The sequence below is a fragment of the Aulonocara stuartgranti genome, assembly GCF_965226115.1.
Source record: "Aulonocara stuartgranti genome assembly, chromosome: 11".
Classification (NCBI taxonomy): Eukaryota; Metazoa; Chordata; class Actinopteri; order Cichliformes; family Cichlidae; genus Aulonocara; species Aulonocara stuartgranti.
Window position 1 is genome coordinate 31,484,261 of NC_138947.1, and position 22,078 is coordinate 31,506,338.

Here is a 22,078-nt window from a genome sequence, read left to right on the forward strand (position 1 = left end):
GGACTTTATTTTGATGGGCACAGCATGCGGCCAATCATATGCAAAGGCAGACTGGGTTTTTTCTGTTGTGGAGGGCAAAAGATATTTTTTCAAATAACGCCTTTATGAAATAAAGTATTTAGTATTGAATATTGCATAAAAGTAACTATATACAAAGTGCCTTTGAATGGCAGAAATGCAGGAATGTCTGCAAAGCCATGGCTCAGTGTCTGAGTGTCTAAAGGAGTCTCGCAGGCCTGAACGTGCACTTGAAGCCATTTGTAACTTGTTTCATCACCACAAACAAGCACTTGCATAATTTTCGAACTTTTAATTGTATTCTCATACGTTTTACAGCTTTTTCTACTGATAAAAACATCCTTTATGGCCATTCATACTACATGAAGTAATTAAGCAATAAACAATTAAAGCTGACATCTCCCCAACCAAAATTTACTGAACCAGCAGCAAAAGAAAAACAAAACTATGCTTCACATGCCACAGAGATGAAAATGCTGGTGTTGTCTCTCAGAGATGAAACTCAAGGTTTCGTTTCTCCCCAACTAAAATTAGCTGAACCAGCAGCATAAAAAGACCGAAACGATGCTTCACATCTGAAAACCACAGCTCTCTCTCTCTCTCTCTCTCTCTCTCTCTCTCTCGGTGCGCTTCAAGACCAGTTTCCCATTAAAAAAAAATCTATATTTACTGCCTTATTCGCATGTGTATTACTGTTGTGCACAGTGTTGTCGGCCATTGTTTTTTTCCCCCCAAAAAACAACCTCTGACAAGCCTAATTTCTGCTATTCAATACCAAAGATTTTACATCTTTTCCTAAATTATGTCAAGTTGCAAAATACTTCTCTAATAAAACCTCTGTTTTTCACAATGTAAAATGAGTTTGACACCCCTGGCGTAAAGTATCATCCACTACAGTGGAATATCTTTCATGGAGCGAGTAACCGGAACCAATGGAATTTCCTTCTTCCCGGAGTCAGTGTCTGCTGATGTCACATCACCACTAAGCACAGCGCAGACACTCCATGTACATGCCAGTCAAGAGTGCACCCCTAAACATTACCCCATTACAGTTTTTTCTGAATGCTTAAACCCTAACTGTGATTCCTGTAGCACAATCTCTAAAACTATTCAGACTTATAGCAAAACCACTCACTGAGTTTGCAAAACTAAAAGCACAAAAACTGCTTTGCACTCAGTTTGCAATTTTGTAACACACACTTTGCAAAACTGTAGGCACAATTCACTGCACAACACTCAATTACCAAATTTCCAACACACTCCTAGCAAAAGTATACACATGTATGGCTATCATTAACACTAATTTGCCAACTGTCTGGCACACTTTCACATGTGAAAACTTTTTTAGATAATTAGTTCACTTTGCAATCAGCCTAAGCACTATAATGTGTGTGTGCGGAGTACAATGGAGGGAGCAGAAAGAGTGAGAAGTAGAGGAGGCCGAGGAAGAGGACGTGGAGGTGAAGAAGTAGGATGAAGAGGACGACAAGGACAAGGAGGAGCAAGAGGAAGACGAGGAGGGGGGAGAGGAAGATGAGGAGGGGGAGAGGAAGGGTAGGAAGAGTAAGAAATAGAATTGCTGATGACATCAGAGCTACAATAGTGGACCATGTAATCAACCGTGGAATGACCCTGAGGGTAGCTGGCCAACGGGTCCAGCCTAACTCGAGCCGCTACACTGTAGCAAGCACCATAAGGACATCTTGAAATGAGAATCGATTAGTACAGTCACTTCGCACAAAGATTTGTAGCACTGCCATATGCCAATGAGAAACACACCAATACCATTGATGTAAAAATACTGAAATTGTTACTTTACAGAATTGCTAGATGACCAGATGCTGGGGGCAGAGGAAGCATGTTCACTGCAGACCAAGTAACCCATATAGTCATTATGGCGATTGCAAATAATCCTATACTTGGAAATAAACACTTGTGTTTGTTTTGATGTGTTTGAATAAACACCAGTACTTGAAGTTTGGATCCCTCTATGCTTATGGATCTATGACAGAAGTATGAGCTCAAACTGACATAGCCTACCTTGTGCACAGAGAACGCAAAAGCCAGATGTGTTTTGTATTCATACCATCAGTGTGCAGTTGGCGCATTGTGTGCTTAGTAGATGATGGCTTGTGTGTACTGTTTGATACGGAAAGACCATTTTTACGAAGGTGTGAAGAGTTAATCTAGCTGTGTTTGCTTTTGCAAGAGAACTACAATGTTTTGATGATTGGGTGACAGGTTTTCTTATTTGTGTGAAGAGTTTTGCAAAATTAGCCAATAGTTACAAAAAATGTGCTTAAGCAATCAGAAAAACCTGTAACATATTAAACCCAGGCAAATCCATTCCCAGGATTAATTGGTATGTAAGGCAAGAGCTAATTACAGCTGTAAGTCTATAATTTTCTCTTGAACTTTACTTGCAGTGGCACTACAGAATACTTGCAAATATCCCCATGCACACATTTAATTTCCACCCATTTTGCCTCTCCCAAACCTCCCAGTGGGATACAGTGGGACACAGTTGGGTAAGTGTGAATAAGTCTCTCTCTGTGCTTACTGTGTCTAACACCTGCTATAATCACCTGTTGGAGATCCAGGCCAATATACAGGCAGTATTCAAGACCAGTGGCAACATTTCTTCTTCACCAGGTGGTCAACTAACCACACGTTTGTAGCAGGTCTTTTGCTTCTTGTGCTTAGTTCCATGTTAAACTTATCTTGTTCTCTTGTGACCTTTGTAGTCTCTCAGATCACCACTCTAATTACCTGGTAGTTTGCATACCTCCCTGGAAGCTGGTCACCACCTACAGCAGGTGGCTGTAGCTTAGGCGGTAGAGCAGTTCATCTATTGATTGGAAGGTTAGTGGTTCGATTCCTGGCTTCTCCAGTCTGAATGTCGTGAATGTAGTTAGGAAGCACTCAGTTAAGAGAAAGTGTGTGGTTGGGTGAATGTGACATGTTGTATAGAGCACTTTGAGTAATCTGGGAAAGTTGAAAAATGCTATATAAGAATCAGTCCATTCACTGTCTGAACAGAGTTTTCTCATGTTACTTTTGCACTATTATGCACATGTTGTTATTACATGGCTTAATTAGGGTACACATTAGGCTGACATCTGGGGCCAGAGCTGAAACTGTTCTGGGCCAGAACAGGGCCAGCAGTGTGTCTGCAACTGGTCCGTGGCTGCTCACAACTTGCACATGGCCCACATACCGCAAAGAATGATGGCCCTTTGGTGGCCCAGACCAGGTTTGCCAGCGGTAATCCACACATGTGCCAGCAAAGGACCACCAGTGTGTCTGCAACTGGCCAGCACAAGGCTATGATTGGACTTCCAACAAAATCATTGTAAGTATAAATGTACAAAAACTAAGAACTGGGAACTGAAACTAGGAACTTGGGATAAACCAGGGAGAGACAGCAAGAGTGGATGACATGACAAAAAGCAGAGGGAAACTGATGACTTAAATACACACACACAGGATAATGAGGTGATTGGCAACAGGTGGGAAGACGTGATGAACAAATGATAACATGACAAAAAGAGACAGGGGAAGTGATACTGAACACAATGCATGTGAGACAAAGACTGCCAAAATAAAATGAGAAACACAACACAGAGACAGAGAGCGAATAAAGAAACATAGATAACCATGTCATCAAAGTAACCAAAGAAGACCAAAGCTATACTCCACGTTTGAAAAACACTGTCATGATTTCCCTCTTACTTTGGCAGTCTTGCTTCCTCCATGATAAATTCACACTTCGTGCACAGCTCTATTTCTCATTTCTAGATCAGTTTGCCATCAAAAATTGATATTTTCTGCCATAATCAGTTGCTTTTTACATGCCAGTCTATCGTTGCTTACAGTGCTGTCAGCTGCCTTTTTTTTTTTCTTTTTTTCAATAAGTGACCTCAGACAAGAAGGTCGGTATTGCAATTCTGCTATTCATTCAACTGCTACATCACATTCAACAATTTTACCTTTCACAAATTATGGGAACCCATATGGAAAAGAAATAGTAAAATCTTATAAAAGACTTGCATAAGATGTGGCCTAATCATATAAGGCTTATATGATTTACTCATTGAAAGTGGCCACTTTCTCATTACTTTCATATTTTGTTTTAGTAAGTATCCAAAACATACAACTTTCATTTATAAAAATTTTCAAGGGATCTTATATCTGTTTTCACTCTTGTATGCTTTTCATACAAGTTTCACACAAGACAGATACAAACTTTATAAGATTTATATAAATCTTTTCCATATGGGAAATTGCAAAAGCAATGAAACCTATGTAACTTTGTGAAAGACAGAACATTTTGTGTCTGTGGTGGGGTGTGGTCTGCGGTGCCTTGCGGACGCACCTGCACGGCATCCGCAATCACACCCGCTGTGTTAAAACACAGGGACTCAGGGGTTGGTGTGGGGTTGTGGTGGTGTGATGCAAATGTTAAATAAAGATGGCTCAAAACATGGATCTGTGGTCCCATCGTGCCTTATTCACACCACAGTGTTGTTTGTTTTTTCCCTTTAGAAATTTGAGTTTTTTACAATTGCAGTTTTAAAAAAACAAACAAACAGAGCTAACAGAACTTTTTCTTACTGCAGCTTTTTTAAAATCATTTAGAACAACTGTTAAATGTGTAACTTCTTTACACTGGAGTTTTACTGGCCTGTCCTACTTCAGCTCAAAGTGGGCTGTATGGGCCCGACATATAAAATGAGTTCGACACCCCTGGTGTGGAGGGAGAAGAGCAGAGGAGAGTGGACACAGAATACTAGTATATGTACAAGGGCAGTCACTTCTTTTAACTTTTAACTTAATTAGTAATTCACCTGTCTTCAAACTGACATCCAAGTCGTGGGTCATACTCTCTGACAGCATTCAATATCATATCTTTGATTTCCAGCAACATCTGTATTCGCATACAATCAACAGAACTGCTACTCTATTTCTCTACCTATCAAATCAACATCCAATACTTCTGCCCTTGCTTCACTTCCAACTAGTGTCCTGCACACACAGTATATTTAACCTCCTTCTGTCCATCTGCCAATCATAACACATTGCACATAACATTATACATATTACACATTCCACACTCTTAGCTTTCCTTCTCTTCTTGTGGCAACAAGGTGTATCCATACATGTGTGAAATACTTTTTTCTAAAGGAGGATCCATAAATGACTATGCGGCCAATTCATTTAACGCTAACAGCTCCACAAGAAGAAACCTAGTTGTGATGAGCCCTTTAAGTCCCTCACTTTTTGCTCTTTTCATAGAGGCCCTGAGTCAAAGTGTTATACAAAGCAATAATATTACTGGAGTCAAGATCATGGGTCGAGAGCATAAGATTTCCTTGTTTGCTGATGATATTTTGATTTACTTGACAAATCCAAACATCACTTTCCCCAAGCTGTTGTTCTTCTGGAGACCTATAGCTCACTATTAGGTTATAAACTAAATATATCGAAGACTCAGATATTAACTTTCAATTATAAGCCAAATCAGGAAATTAAGTCTAAAGTCAATTTGAACTGGGAGTCGGAGCAGATGAAGTATCTTGGAGTAAATATTACTAAAGATCTCTCTAAGATACAGCGGGGAAAATAAGTATTTGACACATCAGCATTTTTATCAGTAAGGGGATTTCCAAGTGGACCATTGACACAACATTTCCACCAGATGTTGCCATCAAGCCAAATATTGACGTCATACAAACAAATCAGAACATATAAGTATACAAGTTAAACCACAATAAATAAAGTGAAATGACACAGGGAATAAGTATTGAATACATGGAGATAACAAGGGGCAAAATGACATAGAAAGCCAGGAGATCACCTGAAATCTGTCAGTATTGATAGAGAAATCCTGTCCCCTATCAGTACTAATTGATATCAGCTGCTTTAGTCCTAATTGATGGCCTATAAAGGCTCCTCATTACCCAGAAGGCACACAGGAAAGACTTCATGATGGGTAAAAGCAAAGAACTCTCTCAAGATCTTCGTAATCTTATTGTTGAAAAGCATTTTGATGGGAATGGTTATAGGTGCATTTCCAGAATGCTGAATGTTCCTGTGAGCACTGTGGGGGCCATTATCCGGAAATGGAAAGTGCATCAGTTCACCATAAACCTGCCACGATCAGGTGCTCCACGCAAGATCCCTGTCCGAGGAGTCCAAAGAATAATCAGGAGGGTTCTCCAAGAGCCAAGAACCACTCGGACAGAACTTCAGGAAGACCTTGCATCAGCAGGTACTGATGTTTCAAAGAAAACTATAAGCAATGCACTGAACCGCCATGGCATCCATGCACGCTCACCACGCAAGACTCCATTGCTGAACAAAAAGCATGTCAAGGCTCGGTTAACATTTGCGCAACAGCATTTGGAGAAGCCTGTGGATTATTGGACGACTATAGTATGGTCAGATGAAAGCAAAATTGAACTTTTTGGCAGTCATTCTACACACCATGTTTGGAGAAGAAATGGCACTGCTCACCACCCCAAGAACACCATACCAACAGTCAAGTTTGGGGGTGGAAGCATCATGGTTTGGGGCTGCTTTTCAGCAAGGGGTACTGGCAGACTTCATATTATTGAAGGCAGGATGAATGGAGAGATGTACCGGGACATTCTGGATAAAAATCTGCTGCCATCTACCAGGAAGCTAAAAATGAAAAGAGGGTGGACATTTCAGCAAGACAATGATCCCAAACACAAGGCCAAGGAAACAATGAAGTGGTTTCAAAGAAAGAAAATCAAGTTGCTTGAATGGCCCAGTCAATCACCTGACCTAAATCCCATAGAAAATCTATGGAGAGAACTGAAGATTAAAGTTCATAAAAGAGGCCCAAGGAACCTTCAAGATTTAAAGACCGTTTGTGTGGAAGAATGGGCCAGAATCACTCCTGAGCAATGCAGACGACTGGTCTATCCATACAAGAGGCGTCTAGAAGCTGTAATCACCAACAAAGGCTTTTCTACAAAGTATTGAATAAAGTGTGTTCAATACTTATTCCCTGTGTCATTTCACTTTATTTATTATGGTTTAACTTGTATACTTATATGTTCTGATTTGATTGTATGACTTCAATATTTGGCTTGATGGCAACATCTGGTGGAAATGTTGTGTCAATAGTCCACTTGGAAATCCCCTTACTGATAAAAATGCTGATGTGTCAAATACTTATTTTCCCCGCTGTATATAATGCAAACTTTAATCCTTTGTGTTATAAAATAAATGAGGATATTAAAAGATGGAATTTATTACCATTTTAAAATTTTGAATCACGTATTGATACAGTTAAAATGAATATCTTGCCCAGGATGCTTTATCTGTTCCAAACACTCCCAGTTGAAATAACTGATAAACAATTTCAGGAATGGGACAAAATAATCTCTAGGTTCATATGGCAGGGGAAAAAACCACGGATTAAGTATCAACTATTCAGTTGGCTAAAGACAAAGGGGGGTTGGGGTTCCCATGTTTGAAAGATTATTATATTTCAGCTCAATTGAGGATATTAGTGTGTTGGTGTAATGTAGACTACCAAGCGAGATGGAAAGAAATAGAAATAGAAACAGTGGCCTTAAGAGATTTTCCAATTCAGGCAAGCTTAGGGGATGTGACACTCATTAAAAAACAAATTAATCAAGGAAACCAATGGATTAACCTGCCTTTAAAACTTTGGTTACAATTTCTTAATAAGAATGATTGGAATGAAGAGGTTAGGATTTTAAGATGGTGCGCTTTTGATTTTGATTTTTTACCCAATAAGTTAGATGTAAGATATAAAAAATGGGCAGGACAAGGCTTAATGGCATATTGTATGTTTTACGATAAGGGAATTCTTAGGGACTTCCAATCAGTAAAAGATCAATACCAGTTAAGCAAAACAGATTTTTTTAGGTTTCTTCAAATTAGGCATCACCTACATAACTTTATACCTAAGAGAACAGATCTTTTCTCTTTACCTGTTTTGAGTATATTTGTCAAGGCTTACCAGGCAGATCCCGGCCTCAAGGTGATTTCTAGACTGTATAAGGGTATGCAAGAGGTTAAGAAGCGGAATACTACCTACATTAAAAAAAAATGGGAAAGCGAAACAAATACAGCAATTTCAAATGACATTTGGTATCAGCAGTGTGCTTTTCAGTGGAGAATTTCTAGTTCTAATATATGGAGATGTTTTGGTTGGAAGAGTCTGTGTAGATTTTTTATTACTCCTGCACAAAGTAAACATTATTCTAATCACTCTAGCTGCTGGAGAAACTGTGGGGCCCAAGGAATAAAACACTTCCACCTGTTTTGGTCTTGCCCATTGATCAACATTTTTTGGGTATCGATTCATTCTGAGTTACAGATCATTTTTAGTATGCAACTTCCCTTTAATTGGGATGAACTTTTGTTTGGATATTTATACTCGGTGAATGTACGTCCAAGCTGTTGTATGGTATTCTGAGTCTGGCTGCCCGTAAGACTATTACCAAGAAATGGCTTAGTGTGAAAATCCCATCACTAAATGACTGGTATGAGATTGTATATGGGATGTTTAAAATGGAAAGAATTACCTTCATTAATAGACTCCAATTTGACATATTTAGTGATATTTGGGTTAAATGGAAACATTACATTTTGTCAAGGAGACCCGATCTTGTTTGAATCTCTGTAATTATGTATGCCATATTTCTGAATTGTTATGTGTATATATGTTCATGTCAGTATGTATGAGGGTATAGGCGAATACATATGTATGTAGTTATGTGTACGTATGCTTAAGGATGTGTGTGTGTGTGTGTGTGTGTGTGTGTGTGTGTGTATACACACTAGATGGTACACCCGTTTGTTTATTTAAATTGTTTATTTTGGTTTATTTGTGTTCATATAGGTTGCTTATTAAAAAAAATAAAATATAAAAAAAAAGAAACCTAGTTGTGATGAGTAAACAAAAGGAGCCTTGGTGCTGCTGGTACAAGTATATGAGTTGTCTCGTCTCTCAAAGTGTGAAGAGGAAATGAGACTAACATGCCGATTTAAAACTAACCCTTTTTTGTGAAATGAAAGCAAAACAATTTTATTTCTTTCTGGGATTGTGTAAGAACCAGTTAAACACACGACACAGTGTACTGTTTTAATTTGATGCTTTGGTAATTTGCTGTTAGTATTTGACACACATTGCTTTACTGATGCTTCTATACATTGTACTGCATATATCATACATGGTCTGTAAAATGTAAGCATGCCTACTAAACAGCTATGTAAAGCCTCTCATTTGCTGCTTTTTTGGTCTCATACTTTGTGGTCTATTGTTTTTTAGGTCAACTGGTGAGTTTTTTGTGTGTGTGTGGGGGGGGAGTCGTTCAAAGTTTGCTCAAAGGGAAAACTGAGCTTATACTAACAAATAGCTCTGTAGATGTGTTGAAACTACTTATAATCAATCCAGTGAAGAGTCCATTGATAAATTAATAAAACAAGCTTTCCCCATAATACATGCATGGGACTTTGGGGTAAAGCGAACGCAATGGCTAATACAAGCAGGAAGGAAACCAAACCTTTCACTTCTCCCCTGGAGGAAATGAAAGCACCCACGCAGTCTTTATTTTTTAGAAGACGAGATGGATGCTTTACAGCAGCTTGTGTTTTTCATGTGCATTTGCTTCAAAGGTATGATATGTTCTGCGTTTTGTATGAAGTTATTTTCAGAAATTCTAGAACTAATTCAGGGGAATGTGCATTTTGTTTCATGCATTTAAGCGTTCTTTCTCTTATCGATTGTCCTGTTTCTGCACCTCACTTCACTCCATTTTATTGTGCAATTTATTGCAGCCACTCAAACGGAATCATCCTGGACAGTTGATGTGCCATCCTCAGTGGAAGGTCTCCTTGGCTCGTGTGTGGTGATCCCCTGCTCTTATAACTACCCAGATATAGCGGCCCATACATTCACAGGGATTTGGAGGATTGATGACCAAGTCATCTATCATCCAACTGAGTCTAACACTATGGAGAAGTATAGGGGACGAACAAAACTTCTGGGAGACCTCAGCAAGAAAAACTGTTCTCTGATGATTGAAAATCTTCAGCAAAGTGATGGCGGACCTTTCTTTTTCAGGATTGAACTAGAAGGTCCAAACAAGTTTTCCTACTCTAATAACAAAGTCTCTATTTCAATGATCGGTAAGTAAAATTTTAGTTAATACTGTAAAAAATGACATTTTGTAGGTCTCATAAGCCTTTCTTTATTTCTAGGCTTTTTTTTTATTTTCAGAAAGATATGTGCTCAATTAATATAAATTAATTTTAAATGTTTTCAGGTTCTTCATTTTTGGTATTAAAATAGGCTTAATCAAATTTCTTTAAGCAGATGTGTGATGTTACCACACAGTTAACAAGTTGTTGTTGTTGTTTTTTTACAAAAATTATAATTTGGTTGGGAAAAGTGCAGACACAGTAAGAAAATCATGCCAAATGAAGCCCCTACTTTTTTAAAATCTTATATTTTTAAGCAAAATAAATTAATTATTTATTTTTTCCTGTGGACAACTACGGAGCCCCGCAGGGGACATGGGAGAAAAAAAAATTAAGATGGACTTTTGCGAGATCTCGCAAAACTATCTCGGGATCTCGCAAAAGTTTTGCGAGATCTTGCAAAAGTTTTAGCCGCATTCTTAGCTTCGAGCTAACGGGAGGTTGAGACCCACTACAGCCGGGAGGAACACCGCTTTCCCGGCACATCGTGCCTCAACCTCCCGGTCGGCTTCGAGCCGGCGTCCGAAGAATGCGGCTAAAAGTTTTGCGAGATCCCGAGTTTGTTTTGCGAGATCTCGCAAAAGTCCGTCTTAATTTTTTTCTCTCCCATGTCCCCTGCGGGGCTCCGTAAGACAACAACCTAAATGAGGCAGGAAATATCTTTTTTATGTTTTTTTCCCACATTTTACCTTCTTAGATTTTGTGAAAAAGCTAATGTTTTTTGTGTTGGTCACCTCAATGGACTCTTATTCATGTTTTATCAATAAAGACAAGCCCAGTCATTATAAAACATGACATCAACTGCCACATGCGTCAAGTGCCGTGTGTTGCATTACAGCAGTTATATGATGTTCATGTGTTCTCGTTAAAACAGGTGAACCAAATCCCACTGATTTCTTTGTGCAAGAAGAGGTAAAGGAGGGTCAAACTGTATCTGCATTCTGCTCTGTGTCTCACTCCTGCCCCACAAATCCACCTTCTTTCCACTGGAGTCACTCTGGAGAGCAACATTTTCAGACACAGAATCTTCAAAATGGCCAGTGGAAAGCAACATCTACTCTGACCTTTCGCTCAGACCGCACTGATAACAACAAACCTTTACGATGCAGAGTTACATACCACGGAGGAAAGCAGCGGGAACCATCCAAGACAATTAAAGTAAAATGTAAGTGTGCAGCTTTAACAACATGTTGATGTTAAAAACGGGGCGACCGCTCAGGGGGTTGGGAAGCGCATCTGTAACCGGAAGGTCGCCGGTTCAATCCCTGGGCTCTCTGTCCTGGTCTTTGTGTCCTTGGGCAAGACACCTTACCCTACCGCCTACTGGTGTTGGGGGGCCGATGGCGCGATATGGCAGCCTCGCTTCTGTCAGTCTGCCCCAGGGCAGCTGTGGCTACAACTGTAGCTTGCCTCCATCAGTGTGTGAATGTGAGAGTGGATGAATAGTGGCATTGTAAAGCGCTTTGGGTGCCTTGAAAAGCGCTATATAAATCCAATCCATTATTATTAAAAAAGAATCCCTTAAATATTGTAAATGCTGTAATTTAGTGAGAACTTTTTAAAAGATGGGACACAGTTTTATATAAAGTTTTAGTTGTTGTTTTTTTATCGGGGCAAAAAAATGTAATAATGAAACCAAAGAGACTGAAAATTAAATGTTTTTTAAAAAATCTGAACAGAAAAAAATCATAAAATGTTTCTGGTTGATATGTAACATTGGCTTTGATATTTTGTCATAACATTTATGTTTATCTCTTTGGTTTCTGAAGTTTTCTTTTATTGCTACACCACGTCAAAATATTGAAACAAGCTCAACTATGACCTGATTGTATGAAAAATAAACTAAAATGCTGCACAGTAACATTAAGGGTTAAATGTTTCTGTGCAGATGCTCCAGTGAATGTGAAGGTCGAGTACCAGTCAGATGTTAATGAGGGAGAGACTGCACACCTGAAGTGCTCCAGTGATGCAAACCCTGTCAGCAGCTATGAGTGGCACAGTGAATCTGGTGCTCTGCTGAATAAGGGGCAAACCTACACAATGTCAAATGTCTCCAGAAACTCAGAGGCCGTGTACTGCACTGCTGTCAATGAGGAAGGACGAGTCAAATCAAGCACCGTGCAGCTCAATGTGTTATGTAAGTAAACAATACAAGAAATATAACAACAGAAGAGATTTTTCTTTTCATTCAAACATACAGTGGGGCAAAAAAGTATTTAGTCAGCCACCGATTGTGCAAGTTCCCCCACTTAAAATGATGACAGAGGTCAGTAATTTGCACCAGAGGTACACTTCAACTGTGAGAGACAGAATGTGAAAAAAAATCCATGAATTCACATGGTAGGATTTGTAAAGAATTTATTCGTAAATTAGGGTGGAAAATAAGTATTTGGTCACCTCAAACAAGGAAAATCTCTGGCTCTCACAGACCTGTAACGTCTTCTGTAAGAAGCTTTTCTGTCCCCCACTCGTTACCTGTATGAATGGCACCTGTTTGAACTCATCATCTGTATAAAAGACACCTGTCCACAGCCTCAAACAGTCAGACTCCAAACTCCGCCATGGCCAAGACCAAAGAGCTTTCGAAGGACACCAGGAAAAGTATTGTAGACCTGCACCAGACTGGGAAGAGTGAATCTACAATAGGCAAGCAGCTTGGTGTGAAAAAATCAACTGTGGGAGCAATCATCAGAAAATGGAAGACATACAAGACCACTGATAATCTCCCTCGATCTGGGGCTCCACGCAAGATCTCATCCCGTGGGGTCAAAATGATCATGAGAACGGTGAGCAAAGATCCCAGAACCACACGGGGGGACCTGGTGAATGACCTGCAGAGAGCTGGGACCAAAGTAACAAAGGTCACCATCAGTAACACACTACAACGGCAGGGAATCAAATCCCGCAGTGCCAGACGTGTTCCGCTGCTGAAGCCAGTGCATGTCCAGGCCCGTCTGAAGTTTGCCAGAGAGCACATGGATGATACAGCAGAGGATTGGGAGAATGTCATGTGGTCAGATGAAACCAAAGTAGAACTTTTTGGTATAAACTCAACTCGTCGTGTTTGGAGGAAGAAGAATACTGAGTTGCATCCCAAGAACACCATACCTACTGTGAAGCATGGGGGTGGAAACATCATGCTATGGGGCTGTTTTTCTGCCAAGGGGACAGGACGACTGATCCGTGTTAAGGACAGAATGAATGGGGCCATGTATCGTGAGATTTTGAGCCAAAACCTCCTTCCATCAGTGAGAACTTTGAAGATGAAACGAGGCTGGGTCTTCCAACATGACAATGATCCAAAACACACCGCCCGGGCAACAAAGGAGTGGCTCCGTAAGAAGCATTTGAAAGTCCTGGAGTGGCCTAGCCAGTCTCCAGACCTCAACCCCATAGAAAATCTGTGGCGGGAGTTGAAAGTCCGTGTTGCTCGGCGACAGCCCCAAAACATCACTGCTCTCGAGAAGATCTGCATGGAGGAATGGGCCAAAATACCAGCTACTGTGTGTGCAAACCTGGTAAAGACCTATAGTAAACGTTTGACCTCTGTTATTGCCAACAAAGGTTATGTTACAAAGTATTGAGTTGTATTTTCGTTATTGACCAAATACTTATTTTCCACCCTGATTTACAAATAAATTCTTTACAAATCCTACCATGTGGATTCATGGATTTTTTTTCACATTCTGTCTCTCACAGTTGAAGTGTACCTCTGGTGCAAATTACTGACCTCTGTCATCATTTTAGGTGGGGGAACTTGCACAATCGGTGGCTGACTAAATACTTTTTTGCCCCACTGTATATAATAAATGTATGGTTATCTGCTAGATCCTAATTATATCTGCTGTCTTAACAGATGCCCCTGACACTGAGACTTATTCTAAGTGCTCCTCATATAACGGCATAGTAAAGTGTGATTGCATCGTACAATCCAGGCCTCCCAGCACGGTCCATTTTGTTCTTGGTGACAGAGTCCTGCCAAGCACCACAGTAGAGACAAATGGCTCTGTTACTACTGGGACTCTGCAGACAGACTTTGGGTCCTTCAAGTTTGTGCACTGCCTGGCAAACAACACGTTGGGAAATTCTAATCTCACACTCTTTTTACCTGTTAATGGTAAGAAAAAAAACTTTGAATCTCAAGAAAACAGCATTATAATCACTCTATATTTACATGGCAAAACAAAAAATATTCAATGTGTTTTCTTTTTGAACAGACAACATGCAGAATATTTTCATAGCCTCTGGAGCAGGTGTGATTGTTCTGATAATTCTGATAGCCATTGGAGTGGGAGTTGTTAAAAAATGGTAAGTTGTTAAGGACAAGTTACACACTCTAAAACATTAACAGGTATAAGTTCAAGTCATGTAAAATGTCAATACCTGTTTTAAATATGATCATAAAATAAAGCAATATTTATCTGCTTCTAATTGTTGCGATGTTATGCTAATGTTGTATTTTAGAGGTTTTGGAAAGTCTTAGTTTTTCTCCTGATGTTTTAAATTTCAGCAGGGGGCAATCAGACGGCACGCCAAAATCTGACTTAAGCACCACGAGGTCAGACAGACCTGCGGAGCCCCCTCGTTATGCCCAAACAAAAAGGTTTTAATTCTTCAAATCAGTAAAAAAAAAAAAAAAAAAAAAAAAAAACCATTATTCTTTATTAAACATGAATGATGAATATTTGATATAATTTGTGTGTAGAGGAAAAAGCCAAACTTGTTTCCTTTTTGCATTCTTTGTACAGGAAGGAGAACTATGAGGATGTCCATTGCAATGACATTTACGGCAATGACAGTGTGTATGGGAACACAGAGGTAGGTAAAGTTTTGTATTTTTTAAAATTTAATCTAATCATGCGTCAAAGACTGGAGTGAATTAAGCAGTCTTTTCTGTGCAGACTGACTGGGATGAATCAGTATACGCCAACGTGTAATATATGTGGAAGACCAGCTGCGGTCAGGTCGGAGTCAAGGAAAAAAAAGATCCTAGTGCTATATTCATCTTATACCACATACATATTATATCAGTTTTCCTGTCATCTGTCATTCACATTTCCTTGTAAAATATTGTAATTAAGAGAATTTCTGTTTTGTACTTTTGTTTGTCTGATCAAATAATGTGCTTTGAAAAATTACTATTAAAGTTTTGCAGTAATTACAAAGTTGTCAAGTTACTAAATATGTTTATTAGCTGTTTTATCGTTATTGTTTTTGTGATTAGTTATTGAACAACAGCACAAGGTGTTCTAATCCTCTTCATAAAAAATGACATTCAATACATAGTAGCTGTTAATGTTTTAACTGGAGAAAATACTCAGGAAAGCGTGTCAATTTTAAATCTTATATTAGCTACATTGTGAGTTAATTAAATATGCATTACAAATAAATAGTATCAATGCTTACAAACAGCCTAACAGATATGGGTGACCACATCTCCCACTTTATGTGGGACTAGACTGGATGTTTATCTCTCATCTCATTATCCCACTTCTCATGGCAGTGCGTTGTGATCTGATCACCCTGGTCTGGTCTGTTTATTCATTAATCAGCAACAACCATCGAGATAAAAACCAAGAAATGTGTGCTGTCCTCAGGTCTAAGGAGCTACAAAAAAAATCAACAAGAAAAAAAATCAATAATAAGAAAGAGTACGCTGATTGTTGGCATGGTTGAAATGACTCCGCTTTTTACCCTCAATGCAAACATGTTTGTTGAGGTTTAGCCAGAAGCCAATTGTTTTAAAAGTCTGTGTCACTCCTTTCAAGATATGTATTTAAAGTAGATGTTAAATTAAAAATCTTCATTTTAATTATAAGGCATATAAATCAGACTAACTTATTTTTTCTTCCACAATCCTAACCACCTGCTCAGGATGTTCAATTCGAGGGTCTGTATATGTACAGACGATATTTTTATTTATCACAGTTGATTGGAACCAATTGGTTGTGACAAAGAAAGCTTATTTTAAACATAAGTTACCACAGACAGTAAGAACAAAGATTCTTAAATAAACTGGCCTCCTTCAGTACTCACTGTGTGTGTGTGTGTGTGTGTGTGTGTGTGTGTGTGTGTGTGTGTGTGTGTGTGTGTGTGTGTGTGTGTGTGTGTGTCATCCTGGAGAAGTTGAACTATGCAACCTCTGTAGGGTGGGTCCAGGTTATCACCTCATGCTCAGTGACACTGACCCTATTCAAACTTAAAACTAGTCCTTGTCGCCCCTCCCATCCTCCTATGTTTGCCCATAAGAAATCATAAAAGAAACTTGTGGAAGGATCCCACAGTTAAGTCCACCACGGTTCAGTTGCTAGGTGAAAATTATATCTTCAGACAGGTATTGGACTAAAACATGTTAACTTCTATTCTTACTTTGTCATTTTTTATAATAAAACTCATTAAAAAATAATCTAATTTTAATTTGATTTAATGAAGAACAAGTGGTGTTTAAAAAAATTAATCAAAGGAAAAGGGTCAATGCAGTGATTCATTCATATGTCACTTAAAATGAAGTACATATTGGCCCATAGTGTAATAAATGTTTTCTTTTTTGCAAAGTTCAATGTCAGGTGATAAATGTGCCTATTTTATTGAACTTTATGACATATGACAACATCAAAATGAAATAAACTTTCTGGAGAATACATAAACTTAAACCTCACAACTAAAAACTGTTTGTTTTGGTTATTTTCATCAAGATTTCAAAAACCTTTAAAATGGTGATTGCATTTTCCAGTAATTGATTGATTGATTGGTTTATGTTAATTACAATGAGATAAACTTCAATTGTTACTGTTTGATGACTCTTAAATGTTCAATCAATAACAGACACGGTCAGACCTTTTAAAATAGACCAGATCAGCCATCATTCCGCATTCGTTGCTTCAGTAGAAAGATCCAGCAGCTGTTTTAGTGACCAGGTAAAACAAAAACAAAACTCTGTTCTGCAAATTCTTCACTCATACATTCATACATGTATTTATTTACTAGTAGGCTTGTTGTTGTTTTTTTCTTTTTAATTTACAGATTTTCACCTTGGTATCATGGGTAATTCAGCAACCACTGGCTTCAGCATTCCCAAGAAACTGTCCTGGGGAAGCCAGAAAGAGGACACAGTCAGGATGCAGGACTTATTGGTAAATCGTGACGATGCTCTCTGGAGTGTTACAGGAACACACAGCTTAAGTATGGAGGAGATTGATCTCGCTCACAACTACCCTTATGCTGAATTACCTGTTCAGGAGAGCAACAAAGTGTATTCATACACATGTGAAATACTCAACCCTGCTTTTGTTGGAACGGAGGATCCAGAAATATGTGGTTTTACAGTGAACAATTCAAGCAACACAACAGAACAACAAGAAGATACTCAGTTCTGATTAATAAGGTGGTAACACACAGCCCCTGAAGTGCGAGTGCAAATATGCTTCTTGGTAGCGTCTCTACTAAAGAGTGCCTTTCTCTCTCAACTTGTGAGAAGAAGTAACAACAAGATGCCTGCATATGGTGACATACAGGCATTGATTATGTAAAGGAAGTCCTTTGCTCTGCAGAAGCAACAAGTTTCAGCCATTCTCTTTACAGATTAAAAACTGTATTTAAAATGTGTTTTCCTTTTTAAACAAATGTAATTCATGTCTTCTTTTGTGAAAACCGTGCATATAAACAACTTTGCACTTTGTTGTTGCTTACAGTTCCATCCTTGTGTGACAGTTAAACACATGGTACTGGAGGTATTATGTAACAGAGGTATTATATTAACAGTTTGTAACTAAAATGTAAGCCTCCTTGCAGAAGTGAAAGGACATGCATTCTGACTTCCATGTACTTCTGGTTTGGCCTCTTGGTTTATGGTCTAATGGTGAGTCTATTTTGAGATTTCTCTGCTCAGCTGATAAAACAAATGAATATTTGTTATGCATCTAAGAATCCATCACCAAAACTAGTATTGACAAAATATACTTTTATAAGATATTTTGTCTTTGATTATCTTTTTATAATAAACTTAAATGTAAATAGGTCTGATATGGAGCAAGAGGCAGGGTACACTCCGAGCAGTAGCTCAGTTGGTCAAAGGGACAGATTGACAGCAAACCATTAATACTCACATTCACACCTACGGTCAAGTTTAGAACCATCAGTTAATCTAACATGATACTTGGATTTGAACTGTGGGAGGAAGTACCCTGACATAACTCATGAAAACACAGGGAGAACATACAAGAAAAGGCCAGACTGGATTCAAACCCACGACCTTCTTGCAGTGAGGCAACAATGCTAGCCACTGTACCATGCAGCATTTTGAATTATTCATAATTCACTGTCAGAGTCAGTGTCCAGTATCTACTTTTGTCCGTGCAGTGAATTCTTCTGTCTGTTTAATTTTTTAGGTTTTTTTTTACTATCTTAGTTTTTCATGCTTCCCTCCATCTCTGGAGTCTTTGTGTGCTTTATGTTTTGATGTTGTTTGCATGTTTCCAAGCTGTCTTTCTGGGGCTCATTTTGATCTTTTTTCACAGTAGTTCTGTGTGTATGTGTATTCCAGTCCATATTGTCTGTTGTCTGTGTGACTGTTTTTACATCATTTGCACTAAACCTGCATTCTTTGATTTTATTTATACTTTGTGTTTTTATACTTGAATGGATGTGCAGTCTTGTGTCAAAGTGTAATTTATGCCAGATATCTTTATAGACCAGATTCATAACTTCCTGTTTTTAGTGCCTATTTTTGAGCATTAAACATTTATTTGCACACAGGCTTCAGCTGCTGCTTCATTGCTTATCAAAAATTTTCTTTGTCGGTAAATATGTGAAAAAATAGCACCACTGCACCAAAGAAGTATTACTTTGAACAGGACTTACTGGTGACTACAGCCAGGAATATTTGAACAAACTCACCAGAAGATGGTGCTGAAAGACTATAATGAAAGAAAAGCCTCCCAACTACAAGGCGTTAGGTCATACTTGGAACAACTCAGTGATTAACTCATGATCAATGGTGATCAGTGGTTATATTTAAGGTATATACTTAAAGACCTTTTCTCCTCACATATGTTTATGTGTAATTTGAGTGTTTTGCTATTATGTACGCTTTATGCTTTAAGAAAAAGAGGGAAAACAGCAGAACCACTGTTTTCTATTATAAAAATTTTAAAACTATAGCATTACAGATTCCTTCTAAGAAGAAAAAGAAATTCTGCAAATACACTTCATTTTGTTTTCTCTCATTTCGTGTTGTTCAGGATGTTCAGGTTGACAATGTATGTCAACATTAAAACTTAAGCAAAAAAGACAGTGGCAAGAAAACAATCACAAAGCATTTTCTGGATTTCTTTTTTGAATAAAACAGTAAACAAAATCATTAACACATAAATGCACAAACTGACATCTGAAGCACAACTGGTCTAAAAGAAAAATCTTTTTGCAAACATCAGGAAGTGTGAGCCATAGAGAGAGGAGAGCTCCGAGCAGGTAGAAGCCACTGTGAAGACAATGGCTTTTTATTTTATTTAGTCATTTTTATGAGATTTCTTGATTTAACAGATTTGGCAGTATTTAGGACTGGGTGTGGCTTATGAAATTTAGTCAACTTCACAAAAGAAATGTAGTTAATTGCAATAATTCATGATTTAAACAGATGGCAACAGCCTTTTCACTCTGGACCAAGTAGGCTTGGATAACATTTTTTCCACTTAATCAATGAAATCATAATTTAAAAACTAAGTTTGGTATTTTCCAGGGTTTCAAAATTTGTTTGATTATCTTAAAACTGTGTGAAAAAGAAAAAGAGGAGAAAAATATTTTATCACTTAACAGCAATTATGTTTCAAGATGCTACACTTTCTAAAAGTGACTTTTGGTTTATTCTTTTCCTAAGGAAAGACATTCAGCCTGGTTATTCCTCTTTTTTAAGGCCTGAGTTGTCGAAGAAGACTTGGTAAACTCTGGTTTGGTCAAAGTTTTAAGATTAGCAGATTTGTATTTAGAAAGGTGTTCTTGTAGAAGCAAAATCGATGTTGTTGTCAACTCTGTGTTGCATTTATTTATTCTGAGACCAGAGGAGACCAAAGCGGAGGTAACAGAAGCGCTAACTGATATTACACCCATCAAATAGACAGAATCAAAACACCAAATGAAAGCTAACACATCTGGATGTGTAAATGCGCAGCTGTTGCTCACAGAAAATATTTGCCATGTGAAATGTTGATATTCAGTTGAACAGTATTTCTGTTGACCCCATCTTCCAAAAACTACATCTGTGGAAACTTTAAAATGTAGATTTCTTTTTATTTGTGAAAGAAGAATAGAGAATAGAAATTTCATTTCATAAAAGTGTGTAAACTCTTCATACTGGTATATGCATGTATTTCTGTTTGTGGCCATTTCATACAGTTTCTGTGTACTGAGGGATTTACAGTGTTAAATGTGGAAAAGAACCCAACCCAGTATGTTTATCATTCATCTTTTGACTCCTTGAGACCTTTTAATAAAAATGTTTTAAATAAGTGTTTGTTTTCTTCCTTTGTATTGTTCAATCTTGTGTATTTGTGAACTCACGGAATGGAACCCGAGTCATCATCTTTAACAACTCAGAACACACAGTTCACTCACTTCAGCACAGCAACGTCAGAAAAGCTCAACTTAGCATTGGTATATTCAAAGTCAAGCATTTTCTCAAAGTGTGACTGCGCAAATTTACCAAGAAGATGGTCTCTGAGACAATAAACAGTGTAAATCTCGTGCCCTCTGATAGAAGCTCAGGTAAGTCGTCCTCTGATTTTCCTCCACTGCAGACAGCTTCAAACTGAGTTTTATGTCTGTAATTTAGTGTATTTGTACACGTACAAGTTTTTCAAATGCAAATTATTTTATTTTAAGTATTTTTTTATTTAGTTACAGTTAGCATAATTTTTCTTGGTTTTCGTGCAGAAAAGTGCATTTTTCTTCTTTGTATTGAAAATACAACTGGTTGTTATTGGAAACGGATCAACTGTATTCTTAATTTTCTGCTGGAGTCTTTACTTTTTTGCTATTCGCAGTATGATGTTATTGTGACTTTAAAGCCTGGTTGTGTAGACTAAGTTAAAGGACAAAAACACCTCTCTGTACTTTTGAGTGTTGTTATATTACAAATATAATGTCATAACTTTGTCATATAGTTATGAAGCAAAATGTGGACAAAATAGAAATACTTGAGTAAAGACATAAAGTAACTGGACTTCAGTGCAGTCTTAGAGTAAATGTACATAGTTACTTTCAACCAGCTGGATATATTGTAGAAAGTCTGACTTTGACACAGACCTTAAACTAAACCACCAAACCTTCTCTAAACTTTAGCTGCATTAATTAGTTAAGTATTTTCAAATTTGTAAAATGATGAACATTAAAACTCAGTGGCACTGAACATCACACAGACTTCTTGGTTCAATCAAAATCAAACTGCATGCTGTCATCAGCTTGATAATAACTGGGATTATCTGATTTATAGAGAGTTGTGGCAGCACCACTAAAGCCACATGTAGCTTGGAAAAAAAGGGGAAAGCCAGCACTGCATTAGAGTCACCTAGAAAAAGGCTGAGGAGTGGCCGTGGACCTGCTCAGTCAGCAGTAGACACTGTGCCAATAAAGGGTGTGAAAAGAAAGGCCAGCACCTCGAGAGAGACACCAGCTAAAAAACAGGAGAGAGGCACCAGTATCAGAGAATCACATGAGGAGCACAGAACTAAGCAGCTGCCAGGAACAGAAACATCTAGACAGGCAACCAGGGAAGATGACTGTGAGCCCTCGCCAGGATGCA

The 22,078-nt window shown here is 38.2% G+C and overlaps 1 protein-coding gene across 1 annotated transcript; it reads left to right on the forward strand.

The window, feature by feature from the left end:
• Positions 1-9,421: 9,421 nt before the first annotated feature.
• Positions 9,422-15,553, forward strand: LOC309717513 (sialic acid-binding Ig-like lectin 14). Its single transcript, XM_082552153.1, has 9 exons — positions 9,422-9,699; positions 9,862-10,212; positions 11,159-11,449; positions 12,173-12,421; positions 14,141-14,401; positions 14,502-14,592; positions 14,795-14,887; positions 15,033-15,102; positions 15,186-15,553. The coding sequence occupies exons 1-9, from the start codon at positions 9,651-9,653 to the stop codon at positions 15,219-15,221; spliced, it is 1,491 nt and encodes a 496-aa protein (XP_082408279.1). The 5' UTR covers positions 9,422-9,650; the 3' UTR covers positions 15,222-15,553.
• Positions 15,554-22,078: the final 6,525 nt, after the last annotated feature.